This window comes from Oncorhynchus nerka, linkage group LG14, assembly GCF_034236695.1.
Source record: "Oncorhynchus nerka isolate Pitt River linkage group LG14, Oner_Uvic_2.0, whole genome shotgun sequence".
NCBI classification, from domain to species: Eukaryota; Metazoa; Chordata; class Actinopteri; order Salmoniformes; family Salmonidae; genus Oncorhynchus; species Oncorhynchus nerka.
In genome coordinates, this window is record NC_088409.1 from 16444565 (window position 1) to 16469660 (window position 25096).

At 44.6% G+C, this 25096-nt stretch overlaps 1 protein-coding gene across 3 annotated transcripts in view; it reads right to left on the reverse strand.

Annotated features, from left to right (window-relative positions):
• Nucleotides 1-8707: 8707 nt before the first annotated feature.
• The window catches only part of mroh1 (maestro heat-like repeat family member 1), a 44144-nt gene continuing 27755 nt past the window's right edge, over nucleotides 8708-25096 (reverse strand). For all 3 annotated transcript variants that reach the window (XM_065027554.1, XM_065027553.1, XM_065027552.1), the window contains 13 exons: nucleotides 24839-24991; nucleotides 24569-24723; nucleotides 23813-23978; nucleotides 23489-23685; nucleotides 21377-21514; nucleotides 21124-21238; nucleotides 17986-18132; nucleotides 16960-17148; nucleotides 14553-14702; nucleotides 13003-13137; nucleotides 12623-12725; nucleotides 12122-12187; nucleotides 8708-11215 (listed from right to left, as the gene is read on the reverse strand). In XM_065027554.1, coding sequence (XP_064883626.1) covers nucleotides 11139-11215; nucleotides 12122-12187; nucleotides 12623-12725; nucleotides 13003-13137; nucleotides 14553-14702; nucleotides 16960-17148; nucleotides 17986-18132; nucleotides 21124-21238; nucleotides 21377-21514; nucleotides 23489-23685; nucleotides 23813-23978; nucleotides 24569-24723; nucleotides 24839-24991 — 1791 coding nt within the window. In that variant the 3' untranslated portion in view covers nucleotides 8708-11138. The remainder of the gene's footprint in view (nucleotides 11216-12121; nucleotides 12188-12622; nucleotides 12726-13002; nucleotides 13138-14552; nucleotides 14703-16959; nucleotides 17149-17985; nucleotides 18133-21123; nucleotides 21239-21376; nucleotides 21515-23488; nucleotides 23686-23812; nucleotides 23979-24568; nucleotides 24724-24838; nucleotides 24992-25096) is intronic.

Here is a 25096-nt window from a genome sequence, read left to right on the forward strand (position 1 = left end):
GTGGTGGGGAGAGAGAGAGGTGGTGGAGGAGAGAGAGAGGTGGTGGAGAGAGAGAGGTTGTGGAGGAAGGAGAGAGATGGTGGAGGAGAAAGAGAGAGGTGGTGGAGGATAGAGAGAGAGAGGGAAAAAGAGAACGAGATAGACAGAGAGAAGTGAAGAGAAAGAGAGGTGGTGGAGGAGAGGGGAGAGGTGGAGAGAGAGGGAGAAAGAGGGGAGAGAAAGAGAGAAAGAGAAAGAGAGGTGGTGGAGGAGAGAGAGAGAGATGGTGAAGGAGAGAGAGAGAAAGAGAGAGAGAGGTGGTGGAGCAGAGAGAGAGGTGGTGGAGGAGAGAGAGAGAGAGAGAGAGAGAGAGAGAGAGAGAGGTGGTGAAGGAGAGAGAGAGAGGTGGTGGAGGAGAGAGAGGTTTGGTGGAGAAGTGGGAGAGAGAGGTGGTGGAGGAGAGAGAGAGGGGTGTTGGAGGAGAGAGGTTCCAACGACCTTCCAGTGCCACCTTCAGTCAGTTATCAAAATCCTTCCAATGACCTTCCAGTGTCACCTTCAGACAGTTATCAAAATCCTTCCAAGGACCTTCCAGTGTCACCTTCAGTCAGTTATCAAAATCTGTTAAATGACCTTCCAGTGTCACCTTCAGTCAGTTATCAAAATCCTTCCAATGACCTTCCAGTGTCACCTTCAGTCAGTTATCAAAATCCTTCCAATGACCTTCCAGTGTCACCTTCAGACAGCTACCAAAATCCTTCCATTGACCTTCCAGTGTCACCTTCAGACAGTTATCAAAATCCTTCCAATGACCTTCCAGTGTCACCTTCAGACAGCTACCAAAATCCTTCCATTGACCTTCCAGTAACACCTTCAGTCAGTTATCAAAATCCTTCCAATGATCTTCCAGTGCCACCTTCAGTCAGTTATCAAAATCCTTCCAATGACCTTCCAGTGTCACCTTCAGTCAGTTATCAAAATCCTTCCAATGACCTTCCAGTGTCACCTTCAGTCAGTTATCAAAATCCTTCCAATGACCTTCCAGTGTCACCTTCAGACAGTTATCAAAATCCTTCCAAGGACCTTCCAGTGTCACCTTCAGTCAGTTATCAAAATCCTTTAAATGACCTTCCAGTGACACCTTCAGTCAGTTATCAAAATCCTTCCAATGACCTTCCAGTGTCACCTTCAGTCAGTTATCAAAATCCTTCCAATGACCTTCCAGTGTCACCTTCAGTCAGTTATCAAAATCCTTCCAATGACCTTCCAGTGTCACCTTCAGACAGTTATCAAAATCCTTCCAAGGACCTTCCAGTGTCACCTTCAGTCAGTTATCAAAATCCTTCCAAGGACCTTCCAGTGTCACCTTCAGACAGCTACCAAAATCCTTCCATTGACCTTCCAGTAACACCTTCAGTCAGTTATCAAAATCCTTCCAATGACCTTCCAGTGCCACCTTCAGTCAGTTATCAAAATCCTTCCAATGACCTTCCAGTAACATCTGACAAGGGTGCCGTAATCTTTCATTACGTTTTCCACCTATAGTTTGTCATATTGTAGAGTCTGTATGCAAGGCTGGTTTCCTAGTCTTTGTGATTAACACCGGATCTCTGTCCCGCTTCTCTGTGTGTGTGTGTGTGTGTTTGTGTTAATGTGTGTGTGTGTGTGTGTGTGTGTGTGTGTGTGTGGGGGTCTTGTCAGGCCATTTCATCGGCAGCATTAGCATTAGCAGTAAATGGGTGGCCAATGAGAGACGTTATCATACAGCAACAAATGAGCAGTAATCCCCTGTTTAAACCAGCCAAGAAAGAGGGAGAGAACAGCCCAAGTCGATAGGAGGTACTGACCGTACGATGACAATGGAAAAGATCCAACTTGATTATGATGAAGGACAGTTAGTGTTTTTCCAACATAGAAAATGACCTCAGGCACACAGAGTTAGCATCCCTAATGGTACCCTGTTCCCTAGACTCTGGTCTAAAGTAGTGCACTACGTAGGGAATATGGTTCCATTTGGAACGCAGTTAGAATCACATCTACCTGACCTCACATATACACACGTTTTCCCTAATCCTGAGACTATAAGGATTCAACCCTGAGAAGATTAAAGTGGATTTCTGCAAGGTAATGTGAATGACTTGATAAACACAATCTGATCACATTGTGTTTGACCTTTTAACCCACATCCCCAGAACAGTTTCCATTGGATAATAATCACATTTCTCTCAGTCTCTTCATTGGCTTTAGCATTCCAGTCAATGTAGAACTGTCTCACTCTCACGTTTAGCAATTCAGCAAGGTTGAAACGACAACGTGAGGATTATTTGATTATGATGAGCTTTAGCTCCCTCATGTGGTTACACGAGAGAGAGGCGGAGGAGTCCTTCTCCTTGGTCAGGTGACAGATCTATAACCTGCTCCTGACACACATTTTAAGTGATCAAATTCTACGTGACATAATAAATCCTTGTGGTAGGAATTTATAAAATCATAGTCTTGTGATATAAAATCATGAAAATCCTTGAGTCCTGTGATATGACATCACGGTCTTGTGATCAGATAGAACATGAGCTGATGCATGACAAGGAAACCTCGTAATGATCCTCTTTCAATGTGATGGGAGGCAGCTGTCCTCCAGCCATACTGAGGATGTTCCATCATTCATGAAAGGGAAGACCTTCCTTCACTCTCATAACTACCTCCTGCTCTCTTGAATAGGAGTGAAGTTTGATGTACAGTATCAGTCAGAGGTTTGGACAAACCAACTCATTCCAGGGTTTTTATTAAAATTTTAACTACATTGTAGTAAAACTATAAAATAACACACATGCAATCATGTAGCAACCAACAAAGTATTAAACAAATCAAAATATATTTTAGATTTTAGATTATTTTAAGTAGCCACGCTTTGCCTTGATGACAGCTTTGCAAACTCTTGGCATTCTCTCAACCAGCTTCATGAGGTAGTCACCTAGAATGCATTTCAATTATGAGGTGTGTTTTGTTAAAAGTTCATTTGTGGAATTTCTTTCCTTCTTAATGCGTTTGAGCCAATCAGGTGTGTTGTGACAAGGTATACAGAAGATTATGCAAGAACAGCTCAAATAAGCAAAGAGAAACGACAGTCCATCATTACTTTAAGACATGAAGGTTAGTCAATCCAGAACATTTCAAGAACTTTGAAAGTTTCTTCAATAACCATCAAGCGCTATGATGAAACTGTCTCTCATGAGGACTGCCACAGGAAAGGAAGACCCATAGTTACCTCTAATGAACTTATCCTCTGCAGCAGAAGTAACTTCACCTCAGATTGCAGCTCAAATAAATGCTTCACAGAGTTCAAGTAGCAGACACATCTCAACATCAACTGTTCACAAGAGACTGCATGAATCAGGCGTTCATGGTCCAATTGCTGCAAGGAACCACTACTAAAGGACACCAATAATAAGAAGAGACTTGCTTGGGCCAAGAAACACGAGCAATGGACATTAGAGTGGTGGAAATCTGTCCTTTGGTCTGATAAGTCCGAATTTGAGATTTTTGGATCCAACCTCCGTGTCTTTGTGAGACGCAGAGTAGGTGAACGGATGATCTCTGCATGTGTGGTTCCTACAGTGAAGCATGGAGGAGAAGGTGTGATGGTGCTTTGCTGGTGACACTGTCTGTGATTTATTTAGAATTCAAGGCACACTTAACCAGCATGGCTACCACACCATTCTGCTGCGATCTGGTTTGTGCTTAGTGGGACTATCATTTGTTTTTCAACAGGACAATGAACCAAAACACACCTCCAGGCTGTGTAAGGGCTTTTTGACCAAGGAGAGTGATGAAGTGTTGCATCAGATGACCTGACCTCCACAATCACCTGACCTCAACCCAATTGAGATGGTTTGGGATGAGTTGGACCGCAGAGTGATGGAAAAGCAGGCAACAAGTGCTCAGCATATGTGGGGACTCCTTCAAGACTATTGGAAAATAATTCCTCATGAAGCTGGTTGAGAGAATGCCAAGAGTGTGCAAAGCTGTCTTCAAGGCAAATGTTGGCTACTTTGAATAACCTAAAATCTAAAATATATTTTGATTTGTTTAACACTTTTTTTTGTTACTACATGATTCCATATGTGTTTTTTCATAGTTTTCATGTCTTCACTATTATTCTACAATGTAGAAAATAGTAAAAAATAAAGAAAAACCCTTGAATGAGAAGGTGTGTCCAGACATTTAACTGGTACTGTAAGTACCTATTAATGAGGATTTCAACTGTTTACAGAGGTGTAAAAACCTTAGACATGACCCAGTAATCAACATGTAAAGTTAGGGATGTGGGAGGGAGATTTTACAGTACAGGAGAAAGTCTTCCATGGTTCTGTGGCATGACATGAGTCACAACCAATGATGTGCAAAAACCCTGGATGACTGACAGGAGGCACTGTATTAAAGCCATAACAGTGCAGCCATCTTGGTACTCCTCCTCCATTGTAATTTTTTATTTATTTTTTATTAATGTCTAGATTTGTTTTTAACATGTTTTCTAATAATGCATTGAAATTGTATCATGTGCACTAAACATGTTAAAATGAAAAAAAATACATTAAAAAATGTCCTTAATTAAAGTATAGATTTTTAGAGATTATGAATGTTACTGTCCCCACAACAACAACAAAATCATGAATTATGTAATTTTGTCCTTAATTGAAATAGTGTAGAATTTTATTCATACCTAAACAGCAGTGGTTCCCAAACTTTTTATAGTCCCGTACCCCTTCAAACATTCAACCTCCAGCTGTACCCCCTCTAGCACCAGGGTCAGCACACTCTCAAATGTTGTTTTTTGCCATCATTGTAACCCTGCCACACACACTATATGATACATTCATTAAACATAAGAATGAGTGTGAGTTGTCGTCACAACACGGCTCGTGGGAAGTGACAAAGAGCTCTTATAGGACCAGGGCACAAATAATAATATAATAAATCAATCATTTAGCTCTATATTGAACCGTCTTAGATATAAAACCTTATTTGTTAATTGAAAATTGTGCATAACTCACCACAGGTTAATGAGAAAGGTGTGCTTGAAAGGATGCACATAACTCTGCAATGTTGGGTTGTATTGGAGAGAGTCTCAGTCTTAAATCATTTTCCACACACAGTCTGTGTCTGTATTTAGTTTTCATGCTAGTGAGGGCCGAGAATCCACTCTCACATAGGTACGTGGTTGCAAAGGGCATCAGTGTCTTAACAGTGTGATTTGCCAAGGCAGGATACTCTGGCAGTGGTTTCTGATTAAATAAAATCTTCACAGAACCACTTGTTGCAATTTTGATGAGTCTCTCTTGTTCAGATATTGGCAAGTGGACTGGAGGCAGGGCATGAAAGGGATAACGAATCCAGTTGTTTGTGTCATCAACCATTTGGGAAAGTACCTGTGTAATTGCACACCCAACTCACTCAGGTGCTTTGCTATATCACATTTGACATTGTCTGTAGCTTGAGTTCATTTTCACACAAAGAATCATACAATGATGGAAAGACCTGTGTGTTGTCCTTGTTAATGCAGACAGAGAAGAGTTCCAACTTCTTCATCACAGACTCAATTTTGTCTCACACATTGAATATAGTTGCGGAGAGTCCCTGTGATGCTAGATTCAGATCATTCAGTCGAGAAAAAACATCCCCCAGATAGGCCAGTCGTGTGAGAAACTCATCATCATGCAAGCGGTCAGACAAGTGAAAATGATGGTCAGTAAAGAAAACTTTAAGCTCGTCTCTCAATTCAAAACAACGTGTCAATACTTTGTCCCTTGATAACCAGCGCACTTGTATGTTGTAAAAACATTACATGGTCACTGTCCATATCATTGCATAGTGCAGAAAATACACAAGAGTTCAGGGGCTTTATCAAAGTTAACCATTTTCACTGTAGTGTCCAAAACGTCTTTCAAGCTGTCAGGCATTCCCTTGGCAGCAAGAGCCTCTCAGTGGATGCTGCAGTGTACCCAAACTGCTTGCATGTGCGTTACCACTCCACTATGTCTCCCTGTCATGGCTTTTGCACCATCAGTACAGATACCAACATGAGCAGCAGCTACGTTTGGCTACATATGGACCATTAGTGGAATCTCCGCGAGAGAATAACAGTTAATGTGATTGGATGTTAATTATTTGACAAGGCTACCTGTATTTGACATTGTGTTGTTATTTCTCTGAACACTAGATGGTTGAATTTTATTTTTGGCAGTGAAACCAGGTTACTCAGGCGAGGAAAAAAACTCACCCAAATGTATGTCCCCGTTGGACTGTTTGAAAATGTGAAATACAAAACTAAAGGATTACTTTTACTGGGGAAGAGACCGGTGGTTTTCTAGCCTCTCAATGGCCAATACATCAGCAATCCAGGGATTATATGCATCATTGGTCACAACTTTAGACTAACTATCATTGCCTTTTCTCTTCTGCAGGACAATGTAGAACCAATATCACCATCTCCTGTCTTCTCTAGGACAATGAAGCATCAATATCACCATCTCCTGTCTTCTCTAGGACAATGAAGCATCAATATCACCATCTCCTGTCTTCTCTAGGACAATGTAGAACCAATATCACCATCTCCTGTCTTCTCTAGGACAATGAAGCATCAATATCACCATCTCCTGTCTTCTCTAGGACAATGAAGCATCAATATCACCATCTCCTGTCTTCTCTAGGACAATGAAGAACCAATATCACCATCTCCTGTCTTCTCTAGGACAATGTAGAACCAATATCACCATCTCCTGTCTTCTCTAGGACAATGAAGCATCAATATCACCATCTCCTGTCTTCTCTAGGACAATGAAGAACCAATATCACCCTCCCTTGTCTTCTCTAGGACAATGAAGAACCAATATCACCCTCCCTTGTCTTCTCTAGGACAATGAAGAACCAATATCACCATCTCCTGTCTTCTCTAGGACAATGAAGAACCAATATCACCACCCCTTGTCTTCTCTAGGACAATGAAGAACCAATATCACCATCTCCTGTCTTCTCTAGGACAATGTAGAACCAATATCACCATCTCCTGTCTTCTCTAGGACAATGTAGAACCAATATCACCATCTCCTGTCTTCTCTGGGACAATGAAGAACCAATATCACCCTCCCTTGTCTTCTCTAGGACAATGTAGAACCAATATCACCATCTCCTGTCTTCTCTAGGACAATGTAGAACCAATATCACCATCTCCTGTCTTCTCTAGGACAATGAAGAACCAATATCACCACCCCTTGTCTTCTCTAGGACAATGAAGAACCAATATCACCATCTCCTGTCTTCTCTAGGACAATGAAGAACCAATATCACCATCTCCTGTCTTCTCTAGGACGATGAAGAACCAATATCACCACCCCTTGTCTTCTCTAGGACAATGAAGAACCAATATCACCCTCCCTTGTCTTCTCTAGGACAATGTAGAACCAATATCACCATCTCCTGTCTTCTCTAGGACAATGAAGCATCAATATCACCCTCCCTTGTCTTCTCTAGGACAATGTAGAACCAATATCACCATCTCCGGTCTTCTCTAGGACAATGAAGAACCAATATCACCATCTCCGGTATTCTCTAGGACAATGAAGCACCAATATCACCCTCCCTTGTCTTCTCTAGGACAATGAAGCATCAATATCACCATCTCCTGTCCTGACCACTGATCTAGCTGGCGTTCCAATCCATAGCCTTCTCAAGTGCAGCTACAGTATATGATTGCATTACCTTCAAAGTCATTATTTAAAGATGGTCAATTAAGATTTGAAATGACCTGCATGACAATGTGGAGCTGCCATTTACGGTAAACCAATTGTTATCTGAAATGAACTGTGTTGACCTGAGAACACCGGTGCCATTCAATGCGATGATGACAATGATCATTTTAAATCACCATTACGGATCTTGAGATTGGATTGCTTATTTAGACAATATGGGTTTCTCATGCAGAGCGGTCGCTGGAAGCAGTTTTAAGAGGGCATCCAGTCATTCACATGGGCGAGTGGTTATCAAGGTTCAGCCCATTACATTCAACAAGCCGTCATTTGGTCATGAAGTTAAATTGACTCAGATTCAATACGCCGGCATGTATTCTATTCCATTAGGTGTTGATTATCTCAGACTGCCTGAGACCCCAATCTGCTGACTGCAGTTGAATACCGTGGCCAGTTAGAACGTGCAGTGAATGGAACATCAATTATATGGCCTAGAGTTAAACTTCATCACCAATTGTTTGATTCACCTTGAACACTACGGATCCAAATACTGCTGGGTGAGACTCACTTCCTTTTTCTTCTCATAGTCTTCAAACTACCCAACCAATACTCTCCTCTCCTCCTTTTGAGGAGTTGTGAAGAGACCCAGTGGACAGTACTTTGAAGTGAGATATATTAAAAACCATTAGTCATTTAGAAAAACTGCTCTGATGGACACAATTAAATCTTATTCCCCAATTCACTTCCATCAGGCAGATGCCTTTCCAGATGACTGCTGTGAGTGTGAGGAGAGCAGGGGACTCCCACAGGTTATCAAATAATCTTCCACATACAGTTTATATACTCAATAGTATAGAAGTACCTTTCCTTTATATATTCATCTTTCTCCATACTTTCCTTAGAAAACAGCTTTAATAACCATATGATTTATTATGTCTTAGTGCTTTCCTTTGAACAATTGTGACATAAAAGGCTCAGGACACCAGTTATTTTTATAGGGATCGTCACTTTATTTTGTAAATAAAATATGATTTCCATCAACATCATAGGCCTGTTTCCATTTTAAATTAACACAGGGTGCATATATAATACTTTTCCATGTCCATTATTGAAAGATGTCACATTAAAATATTACATGAACAAAGAATGGTCCAACAGAACAGCCATCATCCCCAGTAACCCTTCAACACCCCAGACACAGACACACAGGTCCAATCCAGCTGTACTTTAGGACCAGGACTTTTACCCAATGTAGGCAACACATTAAATAGCGCCTATACTGCACTTTACCACAGTAAAACATCTCTATCCACCAGTTAAACAACAAAACATGTGGATGTGTCATTCACTGTGTACAATGACAGACTGATTAAGTAGTACAACGTAAAACCTCTCGACAGGAATGTCATCTCAAGACCTCATAACCTGTTATAATCAGTACCCTAACCCAATCACATGAAACGGACAGGAGTGGAAAAGTGAAGTGCATCTTTTAAGAGAAAGAGCGTGAGAAGACTAGGAGCGATGTGAAAAGAAAGAAAAGTGAAGTGCATCTTTTAAGAGAAAGAGTGTGAGAAGACTAGGAGCGATGTGAAAAGAAAAGGTTGTGTCCATCTTAATGCAGCTACCCAGTAAAACTATTATTTGTAGATATGGGTTCAAATACTATTTGGAATCATTTCAAATACATTAGGTGTTCTTAATTCTGCTTGCCTGCTGGCACAATGGATCCAATAGAAAAGCGCTGGCTAAACTGCCAACCCTGCCCCTCTGGCAGGTTAAAGTAAACCACACTACTTTTGAAATAAATCAAATAGTATTTAAATCCAGGTCTGATTATTTGGCACTGTGGCAACTCCACGGGAGTGCCTGGTTGCATACATGTTGTACCTGGGGTAAAGAAGAACAGATAAAGACTCGGGGTCACATTTATTAGGCACCAAACGGAAGAAAACTGACTGAAAACAGGGAGGGACTATCTGGACTAACTTCCCATATTCATTTTCCGTTGCGAGGTCCTAATGAAAGTGACCCAGGCGTTTTCCCTGACCTGACAAGTAGAAACTCTGGGCCCTCAATGTATAACTATATAACTAGGGCCTGTTTTCCCCCCTGGTGAGGTCTCGTGGTCAGGAGTAAACTCCTGTTCCTACAAGACATTTTCTGAACTAGCTACAATAGTGTTTCAGGATGCAGTTCTGTTGTTAAACAATGCTAGCACGAGAATAAATGGAGCCTCTGAAATCCCTTCTGCCTCAGAAGTAACTGTAAGAACAGGTACATGGGATGGTTTTGGGCCATCCTCGCTGACAGACAGCCTCCTTAGACGTGGCTGATAACTGCTTCTCCTTGAGTGGAGGGCTGTGACGGTCATGGAGCTTTGTAGAACGGCAAGCCAAATGACTGCGGTCACCGTAACAACCGTTCAAATAGCTAAATAAATACAAATGAATAAATGTAGACGCACATTTCTCCTCCGTTCCTGACTGCATGTGCTGCCATAGAAACAGAATGAATAGAACGGGAGTCCCCGTTCAACTCAACGTTGGCATAATGGGTGGACTGGCAGTCATAGCGAGTCTACCCATAGGACCAAAGCAGGAAGTAAAATATGTGCTGTGATTTGGTGATTCAACTCAATAGACATTACAAAAAGTACAGTACATTCCATTGCATGAGCCACAGCAGTTAACATAATTTGAATGAACATTCTACATTACAACAAAGTTGAATCATGTTACGAGTCCATGTTGCAGAAGAAAGGGACTTCACTGCACACATTAATTTTCTACGGTAATGGAGGTTACTTTCTTTCCGGTCTTCATCCATAACCGTGGGTTACAGGGTAATAGTGCCAGCCCTACGTGTGTTTCAGGGGTTGATCCACTACACTAGTGTGAATGGAGGCTGGAGATACACCCCCTAGACCCTCCCCGGAAGCCCCTTTTCCTGACCTGAAAGGGACAGACAGCTATAACCAATATAGTGGAGATTCCATCCAGCAGGCAAATCCCATCAGGAGGCCAAGGAAGTAACTACCATATTGCCTAAACTTTTCTAACCCCTTCAGGTCTACAGGTGTGTCTAGGGAAGAGGGGATAGGGCTCCATTTGGAATTCAGCTAAACACGAAGCTCAGCGGAGGTCAAGCCCATTGGCCAATTGACCTAACCCACTGTCAACATTCTAAAAGACAAATTCAAAAAGTGTCAGATTTCATAATACTGCTCCAAAGTGCTATGCATGTTTTTCTATACATGGAGGTACAGTCTTTGGTCACTAATACATATTTTCACAGACTAATTCAAGTTGCACTGTCAACATGTGAAGTACCAGATCATCTTTGTAGAAAACAGTAACATGAACAACTCTAAAACAGCTAATGAAGTAATGAATGGCAGGCAGGATGTGTGTCTGTTCAATGGAAGTGGCCCATAGCTTCAGCTGCCTTGACTCTCACCACTGGGTCTGGGTCCTGGAGCAGCATGACCAGACCTGGGAGACACCACACACAGAACACAGTATGAGGTCATTGTCTTCCCCAGGTGGCATCACTCCTATGCAACGCTGGTCAGACAAGAAAATGAGGTTTCCCTGATCCCTGGTCAGACAGAGGACAATGAGTATGAGGAGGTTTCCCTGATCAGACAGAAGACAATAAGTATGAGGAGGTTTCCCTGATCAGACAGAAGACAATAAGTATGAGGAGGTTTCCCTGATCAGACAGAAGACAATAAGTATGAGGAGGTTTCCCTGGTCAGACAGAGGACAATAAGTATGAGGAGGTTTCCCTGGTCAGACAGAAGACAATGAGTATGAGGAGGTTTCCCTGATCAGACAGAGGACAATGAGTATGAGGAGGTTTCCCTGGTCAGACAGAGGACAATGAGTATGAGGAGGTTTCCCTGGTCAGACAGAGGACAATGAGTATGAGGAGGTTTCCCTGGTCAGACAGAGGACAATAAGTATGAGGAGGTTTCCCTGGTCAGACAGAAGACAATGAGTATGAGGAGGTTTCCCTGATCAGACAGAAGACAATGAGTATGAGGAGGTTTCCCTGATCAGACAGAAGACAATGAGTATGAGGAGGTTTCCCTGATCAGACAGAAGACAATGAGTATGAGGAGGTTTCCCTGATCAGACAGAAGACAATGAGTATGAGGTTTCCCTGATCCCTGGTCAGACAGAAGACAATGAGTAGGAGGAGGTTTCCCTGATCCCTTGGATCTGAGCAGGAATAACTCCTGGCCCGACATACACAAGCACCTTTAGTAATAGCAGTAATATATTCAGTAATATTATTCAGTAATATCACATGGAAGGAGTACTCATCACACAGACTACTACAACCGTTCCAACAGGCCCAACTCACTGGGAAGCAGAACTAGAGAAACAGCCTACCTTTGGTCACACTCCCCATGTTGATGTGAGAAAATAATTCCTCAGGAAGATTACCCAGAAGGAAACCTACAAAGAAATAAAGGACTTTAACGTTCCATTAGGTAAATATTTAAGTGAAAATCTCTACCATGGTAAATGAGAGAATATTTGGTTTGTGCAAACAGCTTCACTGATATTCTCTTCTTGAAAAGTACAACTAATTATGACATGTATCCTATATTAATAACAGAACACTGTCTGAAAAATGACTAATACTTTTCTAACTCACGAATGACTACAAAGGGATAGCTACAGAAGCTAAGACACAGAGCAGAGCCATGTTGAGCAGGGTTGAGGTCAATTCACAAGGTAAACTAAATTCCAATTTTCCTTATTGAAAAGCATTGAAGAGAATTGGGATTTCAGTGTACTTCCTGAATTGAAATGGAATAGAACCCAACCCTGGTGTTGAGGTGAAGTTGAGGAAACAGAGACATCCCACTAACCAGTTTCCCTACCTACCGATAAACATAGCAGCGCCGGCCCGAACCTCGGCCCAGCTGCTTTTGAAGAACTGGATGACAGTGATGTGGTAGAAGTTGAGCATGCCAGGGAAGTCTTGAATCTGGGGACAGATCAAAGAACAGTTCTATCATATGAAGAGAGAAAAATAACTGGAACCTTTTGTAGTAGAACATTATTCAAGGTGTGTTTCCAAGGCAACTGCTCTAGTGATTGCATAGCGTGCAACGCATTTAAAAAGCTGTTTACTACAGTAGGTAAATCATTTCCGCCTCCTGACGCCAGATCTCCGTTACTGGTTTTGATGGCTGACGGTGAGGTCTGTACCAGTTTGTGGATGGTGAGTAGAGTATTACAGTATTAGACAGTGATCAACTCACAATATATTTGGTGAGGTCGTTGATGAACTCTCCGTAGTGCAGACTCTTGTCCCCGTGGAGATGGTTCTGGAACATAGTGGTGATGAGCTCTGAGCCCACCACCGGAGCACACACTCGCATGGCATACTTACACGCCTGCACGGACAAACAGACAGGAAACAGTCTTTTAGCCTACCATCTGAGTCTCTGCACAAAGGCTGCTTCAGTTCAATCCACATGACGTAATAACGTATCATTTACTTTAATCTATGACATAAACCAGACTATATCAGATGAATCTTTGATATAACCTTTTGTAACTAGGGGGCAGTATTTTCATTTTTGGATAAAAAACGTTCCCGTTTTAAATGGGATATTTTGTCACGACAAGATGCCCGACTATGCATATAATTGACAGCTTTGGATAGAAAACACTGACGTTTCCAAAACTGCAAAGATATTGTCTGTGAGTGCAACAGAACTGATGTTACAGGCAAAACCCAGATAAAAATCCAACCAGGAAGTGCCCCATTTTTTGAAAGCCCTGCATGCCAATGACTCCTTATATGGCTGTGAATGGGCTACGAATGAGCTTACGCTTTCTACGTATTCCCCAAGGTGTCTACAGCATTGTGACGTCTTTTTACGCATTTATGTTGAAGAATAGCCGTAAGGGACCACATTGAGCAAGTGGTCACATGATGGCTCCCGCAGAAAATCTTGCGTAAAGTACACAAGTAGCCATTTTTCCAATCGCTTCTTATGAGAAACCAATTGTCCCGGTGGATATTTTATCGAATAGATATGTGAAAAACCCCTTGAGGATTGATTCTAAACAACGTTTGCCATGTTTCTGTCGATATTATGGAGCTAATTTGGGAAAAAGTTTGGCGTTGTAGTGACTGCATTTTCCGGTCGATTTCTCAGCCAAACGTGAAGAACAAACAGAGCTATTTCAACTACAAAAATAATATTTTTGGAAAAAAGGAACATTTGCTATCTAACTGGGAGTCTCCTGAGTGAAAACATCCAAAGTTCTTCAAAGGTAAATTATTTAATTTGATTGCTTTTCTTATTTTCGTGAAAATGTTGCCTGCTGGTAGCAGAGCCTAGCATAGCATTATGCCATGATAAACTTACACAAATGCTTGTCTAGCATTGGCTGTGAAGCATATTTTGAAAATCTGAGATGACAGTGTGATTAACAAAAGGCTAAGCTGTGTCTCAATATATTTCATTTGTGATTTTCATGAATAGGAACATTTTCTTGGAAGATTTATGTCCGCTGTGTTATGGTAATTCGTTTGAGGCTATGATTACGCTCCCGCATGCGGGATGGGTAGTATCAAGAAGATAAACCAGACTATATCAGATGAATCTATGACATAAACCAGACTATATCAGATGAATCTATGACATAAACCAGACTATATCAGATTAATTCTAGGTATGTAAAGCACAGGACTGCAAAGAAAACTAGACAACAGGTATAGTATACCAAACATCAAACCAGTTTGTAGAACCATAGTTCCCCAAGTCCACTGCCTGAGTGTTGATGTGAGGTTACCCACCTTGACCACCTGCAGGTTGGGGTCACTGAGGTGCAGCAGCAGGCTGACCAGTACGTTGTGGATCTGGTCTTTGAACACAGGCTCTCCGGAACCAAACTTAGACAGGTTCCCCAGGAGCATGATGGAGGCACAGCGGATCTCATCATTCTCCTGTTGGGTCAACAGTACAGGAGCGCAGTTAGAGGATTCACACTAAACCCATCATTACATTAAAACACAGCAGTAGACCTACATAACAGAGAACCTTCAGAGGATTCAACCTAAACCCATCATAACATTAACACACAGCAGTAGACCTACATAACAGAGAACCTTGAGAGGATCCAACCTAGACCCATCATTTAAAACACTGTCATTTAGTAGATCAAACCCTTCTTATCCAGAGCGACTCAGTCTAACATCCATTTATTGAAACAAGCTTGTCCTTTTCTTGATCCTGTCAACTTCTACATGATAGAAATCTGGCCCTGAGAAACTAGGAACTCAAAACACCAAATATCACAAACATATATCTTGCCTTCTCTCTGAGAAGTGAAACGTAATAAGCCTAACAAATGTGTTTCAGACGTTGTAGCCCCATCACAAGCATCCTCCTCAGAGGCCACTAGTCTCTAATACCCTGACTATACCGCTCGTTGCAAAATAAATGTAGGAATCCATGTTATTCAATTATTGCACCCACACTGCTCGTCTGCGTTGCCAAGGGCTAAAATAGAAGTCATTCCTATTTCTGATACAGATCGCGCTGTAAGTCCTGCCTCTCCAATCTCCTCATTGGTTTATAGAAGTAGGTACGCACGTGCCATCTCCTCACTGGTTATACCCACGTGGGTGATTGAAAGACGAACTGTTGCCGGTTGTCGTGGTAATACGATGAAACTTTACATGCCAATCATCATATAAGTTAAATGATGAAAAAGCCTGGAAGGAGGAGAGATGACTAGAAACAATTCAGTTGACCGTTTTTTATGTGTGAAGTAGAGGACCTTGTGCATTTCAGGTAAAATAACAACCTAATGTTTATATCCCAGGACAAATTAACTAGCAACAGCAAGCTAGATAAATAGGACAAATTAGCTAGCAAGTGTAAGCTAAATTGCCATAAATGTTTAATGCTTTTCGACCTGTCCCCAAATTAATGTAATTGGTTCAGAGTTTGTTTTGATATTTTAACCTGTGTGTCGTGATGGCGTTTGGTGTAGGGGGACAAAATAAATGTGTGCACGATGGAGCACGCTCGCAGCCGGTTTGGGTTCCGTGTCAGGGATTGGTGTAATTTCACCTTAATCTATAAGGTAGGGGAGTTACCAAGAGAGAAAAGCATATTTTAGGGTGGACTTATGTCAGGAATAGTTCAAATAAGCTTAAAGACCCAACCACATATACCTCAATGACGCTTGTGACATCTCAGGTTAAACTGTATGTCTTATGTTATTAACTACAAAAGGCCCCTGAGGTAAGAAACCTATTTTGCAACCTTGCAAAGTTTCAGTAATTGTATTATTTTTTATTTATTTAACCTTTATTTAACTAGGCAAGTCAGTTAGGAACACATTCTTATTGACAATGATGGCCTAGGAACAGTGGGTTAACTGCCTTTTTCAGGGGCAGAATGACAGATTTTACCTTGTCAGTGCGGGGATTCGATCTTGCAACCTTTCAATGACAAGTCCAACGCTCTACCCACTTTATTTTGTCCCCCTACACCAAACGCGATCACGACACGCAGGTTAAAATATCAAAACACACACCGAACCTGCCGCCCCAAAGTAATAAATAGACAAAAGCAACTGGACATGGAATCAATGTACAGGGACCAGGATTCACCTCTATTTTGATTGAACCCAAACTACCAGTTAAGTTGACTGAAAAACACATTCCCATTTACAGCAATGATCTGGGGAATAGTTATAGGGGAGAGGGGCGATGAATGAGCCAATAGTAAGCTTGGGATGATTAGGTGACGGTATGAGGGCCAGATTGGGAATTTAGCCAGGACACCAGGGTTAACACCCCTACTCTAACAATAAGTGCCATGGGATCTTTAGTGACCACAGAAAGTCAGGACACCTGTAACGTCCCATCCGAAAAACAGCACCCTACACAGGGCAATGTCCCCAATCACTGCCCTGGGGCATTGAGATTATTTTTTTTAGACCAGATTAAAAGGGTGCCTCCTAATGGCCCTCCAACAACACTTCCAGCAGCATCTGGTCTCCTATCTAGGGACCGACCAGGACCAACCCTGCTTAGCTTCAGAGGCAATCTAGCAGTGGGCTGCAGCAGGGTGGTAATGCTACCATTACAACAGTGGGCTGCAGCAGGGTGGTAATGCTACCATTACAACAGTGGGCTGCAGCAGGGTGGTAACCATGACAACAGAGAAGTGTGTATCTGCTCAACTCACACTCTCCAGGAAGGGTTTGATCTTCATGAAGATGTAGACGACCAGGAGCTGGACGTTCTTCTTGTCCAGGTAGAGGAGCACCTTGGACAGGCCTGACATGGCCTCCAGAGTGATGCGTTTCCCTGGGTCGTCCTTCTCCTCCATCCCAGAGCTCATAGCAGCCAGCAGCTCCTTGGCATACTTATTTACCTATAAAATAGATTTGGTATAGGTTGTGATTACCTAGGAGATGCATATTTGTCTGAAACATTGTTCCCCTCCGCTGCGGTCTTGGTTAGACGAGAAGGATGTACTACAAAGTAGGATTAGCCAGAACTTGACTAATATTCTGAAATCACTTATTTTATATAAGCTTGAAATTGGCATGGTCTAATTGATTCAACCAAAAACACAGTTCAGATTTCTTAATGAACCAGAAAAATCAATATATATATTTTGGGTTGTTTATAAAATATATCTGGCTAACGCATTGCTCCTGCTCTGTAGTATATCCTAACCCGATCCCTCTGATATCTCTTGAAACTTCTGTTAATACTTTTTGCCTGCGTAATGTTGCCACATTGAGGTAAGATTAATCAGTCATACCTTCTCAGGTGATCCTATGGTGATGTTCTCCAGCCCCCTGACAACCAGCACCTCCCCTCCCCCTCCATAAGTACCTTCTCAGGTGATCCTATGGTGATGTTCTCCAGCCCCCTGACAACCAGCACCTCCCCTCCCCCCTCCATATGTACCTTCTCAGGTGATCCCACAGCGATGTTCCCCAGCCCCCTGACAACCAGCACCTCCCCTCCCCCCTCCATATGTACCTTCTCAGGTGATCCCACAGCGATGTTCCCCAGCCCCCTGACAACCAGCACCTCCCCTCCCCCTCCATATGTACCTTCTCAGGTGATCCTATGGTGATGTTCCCCAGCCCCCTGACAACCAGCACCTCCCCTCCCCCCTCCATATGTACCTTCTCAGGTGATCCCACAGCGATGTTCCCTAGCCCCCTGACAACCAGCACCTCCCCTCCATATGTACCTTCTCAGGTGATCCCACAGCGATGTTCCCCAGCCCCCTGACGGCCAGCATGCGGACGGTACAGCAGGGGTCAGAGATACGCTCCATCATGTTGTTCATCAGGACATCCATCATCATCAGCTCTGTCACTACGTGGTGGTTCAGCAACTAGCGTTACACAGAGACAGAACACAATGGTTCAGCAACTAGCGTTACACACAGAGACAGAACACAGTGGTTCAGCAACTAGCCTTACACACAGAGACAGAACACAGTGGTTCAGCAACTAGCCTTACACACAGAGACAGAACACAGTGGTTCAGCAACTAGCCTTACACACAGAGACAGAACACAGTGGTTCAGCAACTAGCGTTACACACAGACAGAACACAGTGTGAAGCAACTAGCATTACACACAGAGACAGAACACAGTGTGAAGCAAGTAGCATTACACACAGAGACAGAACACAGTGGTTCAGCAACTAGCCTTACACACAGAGACAGAACACAGTGGTTCAGCAACTAGCCTTACACACAGAGACAGAACACAGTGGTTCAGCAACTAGCGTTACACACAGAGACAGAACACAGTGGTTCAGCAACTAGCGTTACACACAGAGACAGAACACAGTGTGAAGCAAGTAGCATTACACACAGAGACAGAACACAGTGTGAAGCAAGTAGCATTACACACAGAGACAGAACACAGTGTGAAGCCGGTACATTGAGATATACATGAAGCAGACCTACAAAAGCACAACAAATGCAATGTAAACTACTTTGACTCCTGGTGACAACGACAATTAAAATGCAATCCCTTCTAAGTATTATAATACTGTAAAGCCACTATGTCCAGTTTGACATCCTAACTCTGTCACACCTCTACAACCCCCTAGAGTGGATGTGGGCAGCCCCCCCTCCAACACCAGGTTTTACCTTACGACCCCCCCCACAAGCATCACGGGACTCGTCTGAAGTCGGTACATCCGATCTGCCAACTTCTGTCTGTAGTGTTTGAACAGTTTGGGCTACACACTAATATGACCCTCACAAACACCTACATGTCAGTTGTTTCACTCCAGGACGCCCACAACCCTCATAAGACTAGTCTGAAGGTAGCCGTGCACCACTTTTAAAAAAATACATGGAATTTTATGGAGATAGTTTAGTGCTTAAACTAAGGGGTTAAATACATCAACAAAATGTTAGCTTAGTAAGCAGAGTTGCAGTTCTTGACACAAACCAGTGTGCCTGGAACCTACTGTACTACCATACCCTGTTCAAAGACACTTCTATATTGTCTTGCCCATTCACCTTCTGAATGGCACACATATACAATCCATATCTCAATTGTCTCAAGGCTTAAAAATCTTTCTTTAACCTGTCTCCTCCCCCAGACCGTTCTGTCCAACATGAACTGCACTAGCTAGCTAACTTGGCTCATCGCTAGCTTGGTTAGCTAGCTAGTTACAGTAGCTTGGCAAAACAGCAACATTTTCGCTAACTAGCTAAATTTTACAGCCAGCATTGTCTATAACGATTATGTTACAATTACCAAACGTTTGGCAAAACAAATCATTTATGATACCATGATGTATGACAGGGTTGGATGTTGCATGCAATTTCTATTGCATTTGAATTGCTTTGTGTATCAGCAAAGCTGATGTCACTTGCATCTGCAACATAAATTGCATCCAAATTGCTTGGTGTGACACAGGATTGATATGTTTGCAGATGTGAAGGGTCTGGATAGGTATAATCAGTGTGGTGGTGGACATTCTACCATATTCCCTCCTTACAGACCTACAACAGTGGGCCCTGGGCTTGGCTCACCTTACAGACCTACAACAGTGGGCCCTGGGCTTGGCTCACCTTACAGACCTACAACAGTGGGCCGTGGGCTTGGCTCACCTTACAGACCTACAACAGTGGGCCGTGGGCTTGGCTCACCTTACAGACCTACAACAGTGGGCCGTGGGCTTGGCTGACCTTACAGACCTACAACAGTGGGCCCTGGGCTTGGCTCACCTTACAGACCTACAACAGTGGGCCCTGGGCTTGGCTCACCTTACAGACCTACAACAGTGGGCCGTGGGCTTGGCTCACCTTACAGACCTACAACAGTGGGCCGTGGGCTTGGCTGACCTTACAGACCTACAACAGTGGGCCCTGGGCTTGGCTCACCTTACAGACCTACAACAGTGGGCCCTGGGCTTGGCTCACCTTACAGACCTACAACAGTGGGCCCTGGGCTTGGCTCACCTTACAGACCTACAACAGTGGGCCGTGGGCTTGGCTCACCTTACAGACCTACAACAGTTGGCCGTGGGCTTGGCTCACCTTACAGACCTACAACAGTGGGCCCTGGGCTTGGCTCACCTTACAGACCTACAACAGTGGGCCCTGGGCTTGGCTCACCTTACAGACCTACAACAGTGGGCCCTGGGCTTGGCTCACCTTACAGACCTACAACAGTGGGCCCTGGGCTTGGCTCACCTTACAGACCTACAACAGTGGGCCCTGGGCTTGGCTCACCTTACAGACCTACAACAGTGGGCCCTGGGCTTGGCTCACCTTACAGACCTACAACAGTGGGCCCTGGGCTTGGCTCACCTTACAGACCTACAACAGTGGGCCCTGGGCTTGGCTGACCTTACAGACCTACAACAGTGGGCCCTGGGCTTGGCTCACCTTACAGACCTACAACAGTGGGCCCTGGGCTTGGCTCACCTTACAGACCTACAACAGTGGGCCGTGGGCTTGGCTCACCTTACAGACCTACAACAGTGGGCCGTGGGCTTGGCTCACCTTACAGACCTACAACAGTGGGCCCTGGGCTTGGCTCACCTTACAGACCTACAACAGTGGGCCCTGGGCTTGGCTCACCTTACAGACCTACAACAGTGGGCCCTGGGCTTGGCTCACCTTACAGACCTACAACAGTGGGCCCTGGGCTTGGCTCACCTTACAGACCTACAACAGTGGGCCCTGGGCTTGGCTCACCTTACAGACCTACAACAGTGGGCCCTGGGCTTGGCTCACCTTACAGACGTACAACAGTGGGCCCTGGGCTTGGCTCACCTTACAGACCTACAACAGTGGGCCCTGGGCTTGGCTCACCTTACAGACCTACAACAGTGGGCGCTGGGCTTGGCTCACCTCAGAGAAGAAGGCTGTGATAGTGACCCTCTGACACTCGTAGATGTTGTTGAGACAGGGGCACAGACACTCCACTATGGCCGGGAGACGAGGGCCTGCGTGTTTGGCCATGGCCCTGAAAACAACAACACACCTCTCACACTAACTGGTACAGCATATAGGGTAGCTATACTGTACATATCATGAAGAAAGAGTTAGGGCTGAGGTTAGGGTTGAACCAGGATGTGGACATGAAGCCAGGGTCAGGGTGTACCTGGCGAGGAGGGTGACCCCGGTGATGTGCTGCTGGGGGTCCTTCATCTTGTCCCAGGCCCCCTCCTGGTCCAGGGGTTTAACTACATGGTCCAGCTGGGCCCGGGCCAGGAGGATCCGCAGCGCCTCCACCGCTACCCTGCAGACCCAGGAACACACAGACAAAGGAGTTAAACCTTGAATTAAAATAACTACATTTTCCCTGAAGGAACATCATTTTCACAACTTCACATTGTATGGTAACTATGATCAGTGAAACAGATACTGTCATTACCTGTACTGATAACTTCATATAGTATGTCACCAGTACTATGTGTATATTTACATTTTATATGTTTGGATGATTTCCGGTATCACATTTTCTGGGAGGTATATGTGGACCCCTGTAGGACCTAACCTCTAGTTATTTTCTAACAGTGGCTCTCCAGATCATCTAATGGAGTGTCCCTGCACTCCAGCCCGTGTGTCTTATGATACAGTATGTGCTAGCTAGCGTGTGTCTCTCCAGATGATCTAATGGAGTGTCCCTGCACTCCAGCCCGTGTGTCTTATGATACAGTATGTGCTAGCTAGCGTGTGTCTCTCCAGATGATCTAATGGAGTGTCCCTGCACTCCAGCCCGTGTGTCTTATGATACAGTATGTGCTAGCTAGCGTGTGTCTCTCCAGATGATCTAATGGAGTGTCCCTGCACTCCAGCCCGTGTGTCTTATGATACAGTATGTGCTAGCTAGCGTGTGTCTCTCCAGATGATCTAATGGAGTGTCCCTGCACTCCAGCCCGTGTGTCTTATGATACAGTATGTGCTAGCTAGCGTGTGTCTCTCCAGATGATCTAATGGAGTGTCCCTGCACTCCAGCCCGTGTGTCTTATGATACAGTATGTGCTAGCTAGCGTGTGTCTCTCCAGATGATCTAATGGAGTGTCCCTGCACTCCAGCCCGTGTGTCTTATGATACAGTATGTGCTAGCTAGCGTGTGTCTCTCCAGATGATCTAATGGAGTGTCCCTGCACTCCAGCCCGTGTGTCTTATGATACAGTATGTGCTAGCTAGCGTGTGTCTCTCCAGATGATCTAATGGAGTGTCCCTGCACTCAGGCCAGTGTGTCTTATGATACAGTATGTGCTAGCTAGCGTGTGTCTCTCCAGATGATCTAATGGAGTGTCCCTGCACTCCAGCCCGTGTGTCTTATGATACAGTATGTGCTAGCTAGCGTGTGTCTCTCCAGATGATCTAATGGAGTGTCCCTGCACTCCAGCCCGTGTGTCTTATGATACAGTATGTGCTAGCTAGCGTGTGTCTCTCCAGATGATCTAATGGAGTGTCCCTGCACTCAGGCCCGTGTGTCTTATGATACAGTATGTGCTAGCTAGCGTGTGTCTCTCCAGATGATCTAATGGAGTGTCCCTGCACTCCAGCCCGTGTGTCTTATGATACAGTATGTGCTAGCTAGCGTGTGTCTCTCCAGATGATCTAATGGAGTGTCCCTGCACTCCAGCCCGTGTGTCTTATGATACAGTATGTGCTAGCTAGCGTGTGTCTCTCCAGATGATCTAATGGAGTGGCCCTGCACTCCAGCCCGTGTGTCTTATGATACAGTATGTGCTAGCTAGCGTGTGTCTCTCCAGATGATCTAATGGAGTGTCCCTGCACTCCAGCCCGTGTGTCTTATGATACAGTATGTGCTAGCTAGCGTGTGTCTCTCCAGATGATCTAATGGAGTGTCCCTGCACTCAGGCCAGTGTGTCTTATGATACAGTATGTGCTAGCTAGCGTGTGTCTCTCCAGATGATCTAATGGAGTGTCCCTGCACTCCAGCCCGTGTGTCTTATGATACAGTATGTGCTAGCTAGCGTGTGTCTCTCCAGATGATCTAATGGAGTGTCCCTGCACTCCAGCCCGTGTGTCTTATGATACAGTATGTGCTAGCTAGCGTGTGTCTCTCCAGATGATCTAATGGAGTGTCCCTGCACTCAGGCCCGTGTGTCTTATGATACAGTATGTGCTAGCTAGCGTGTGTCTCTCCAGATGATCTAATGGAGTGTCCCTGCACTCCAGCCCGTGTGTCTCATGATACAGTATGTGCTAGCTAGCGTGTCGTCTCCTAACCCACCCGCACACGTCGAAGCCGGAGGACAGTTTGGTGGGGATCTTCCTGTGTGTTCCGGAGCTGTTGATGTCTTTGGGTAGTGTGACCCCCACGCTGGAGCCCAGGCGGACCAGCAGGGAGCTGAAGAGCTGGGGGAACAGGGACACCACCGCCTCCTGGCTCTGCCCGTTCAGCATCATCTCCTTCAGGGCACAGGTCATCTGACACAATAGAATAGCATAGAAAATGATTGCTCAGACTTGTACATTTGACACAAATAAACCGAGCAAAACACCATTACCCAGATATCTACAGCCTCATCATAGCAGTCTACAACCTGCTACTCACAGCTAGAGGGTGACTGGTGGCCACCTTGGTGAGGCCTCCTCTCATCATGGACTCCTTCTTGTCCACGTAGGGCACCATGATGTTGAGCTTCTCCATCAGCATCTCCATGATCTGAGAGGCCAGTTTACTGTCTGCCCCCAGGGCAATCCACATCTCACAGCTCCAACTGGGGATCACACAGGGTGAAGTGACCATGAGGGGTAGGGATTACTTTGAATGGGAGGCAGTGAAAACATTTCCACTGCTACTACACACAGGGTTGCGAAATCTATAACTTTCCCCAAATCCATCAGTTCTCCAGAAATACTGGTTGGAAGATTCATGGAGTCTCACTCGTGTGTGTGTGTGTGTGTGAGAGCGAGATAATTAACATGTCAAATGAAGCAGGGAGAAAGGGAGTTGACTTTTGGAAAGGAGAATGACAGGAGGAGAGAGCTGTCACTTGTCAAATGGAGAAACAAAAACAGAGGAATCTTCCTTGTTGAACAGAGGGGAGATAGAAGAGGGAGAGAGAGATGGTTCTCACCTGTCAAAGGGCAGGGGGTAGGAGATGGAGGGAGGAGAGGAAGATGGTTCTCACCTGTCGAAGGGCAGGGGGTAGGAGATGGAGGGAGGGAGGAGGGGAAGAGAGAGATGGTTCTCACCTGTCGAAGGGCAGGGGGTAGGAGATGGAGGGAGGGAGGAGAGGAAGAGAGAGAGATGGTTCTCACCTGTCGAAGGGCAGGGGTAGGAGATGGAGGGAGAGATGGTTCTCACCTGTCGAAGGGCAGGGGGTAGGAGATGAGTGTGTTGATGACAGTCTGGAGGTGCTGTGTAGCCAGGATGAGGATGGACTGGGCCACAGACACCTTCACCTGCTCCTCACTGATCATCTGCAGACGGATGTGAAGCACCTCCAGCATCTCTGATACCTGACACACACAGATCATTTAGAGGGGGTGAACGTGTGTGAGAGAGCCAGTGAGTGTGAGAGCCAGTGAGTGTGAGAGCCAGTGAGTGTGAGAGCCAGTGAGTGTGAGAGCCAACCAGGTCTTGTAGTCCAGCTCCTCTGTTCTTCAGCAGGGTGTTGAGTAGAACACTGGAGGCTCTGGAGCAGTTAGACTGGGAGTCCACCAGCCCCTCAATCAACATGAAGATCAGAGTGTTGAGCTGCTGCTGGGGCAGACGCTTACTGATGATCTACACAGATGAGGGGAAAAGACAGACAAAATAAAGACACACATTATGAAAGCAGAGTTGCAAAAATCCAGTAACTTTCACTAAATTCTCAGGTTTTCCAGAAAG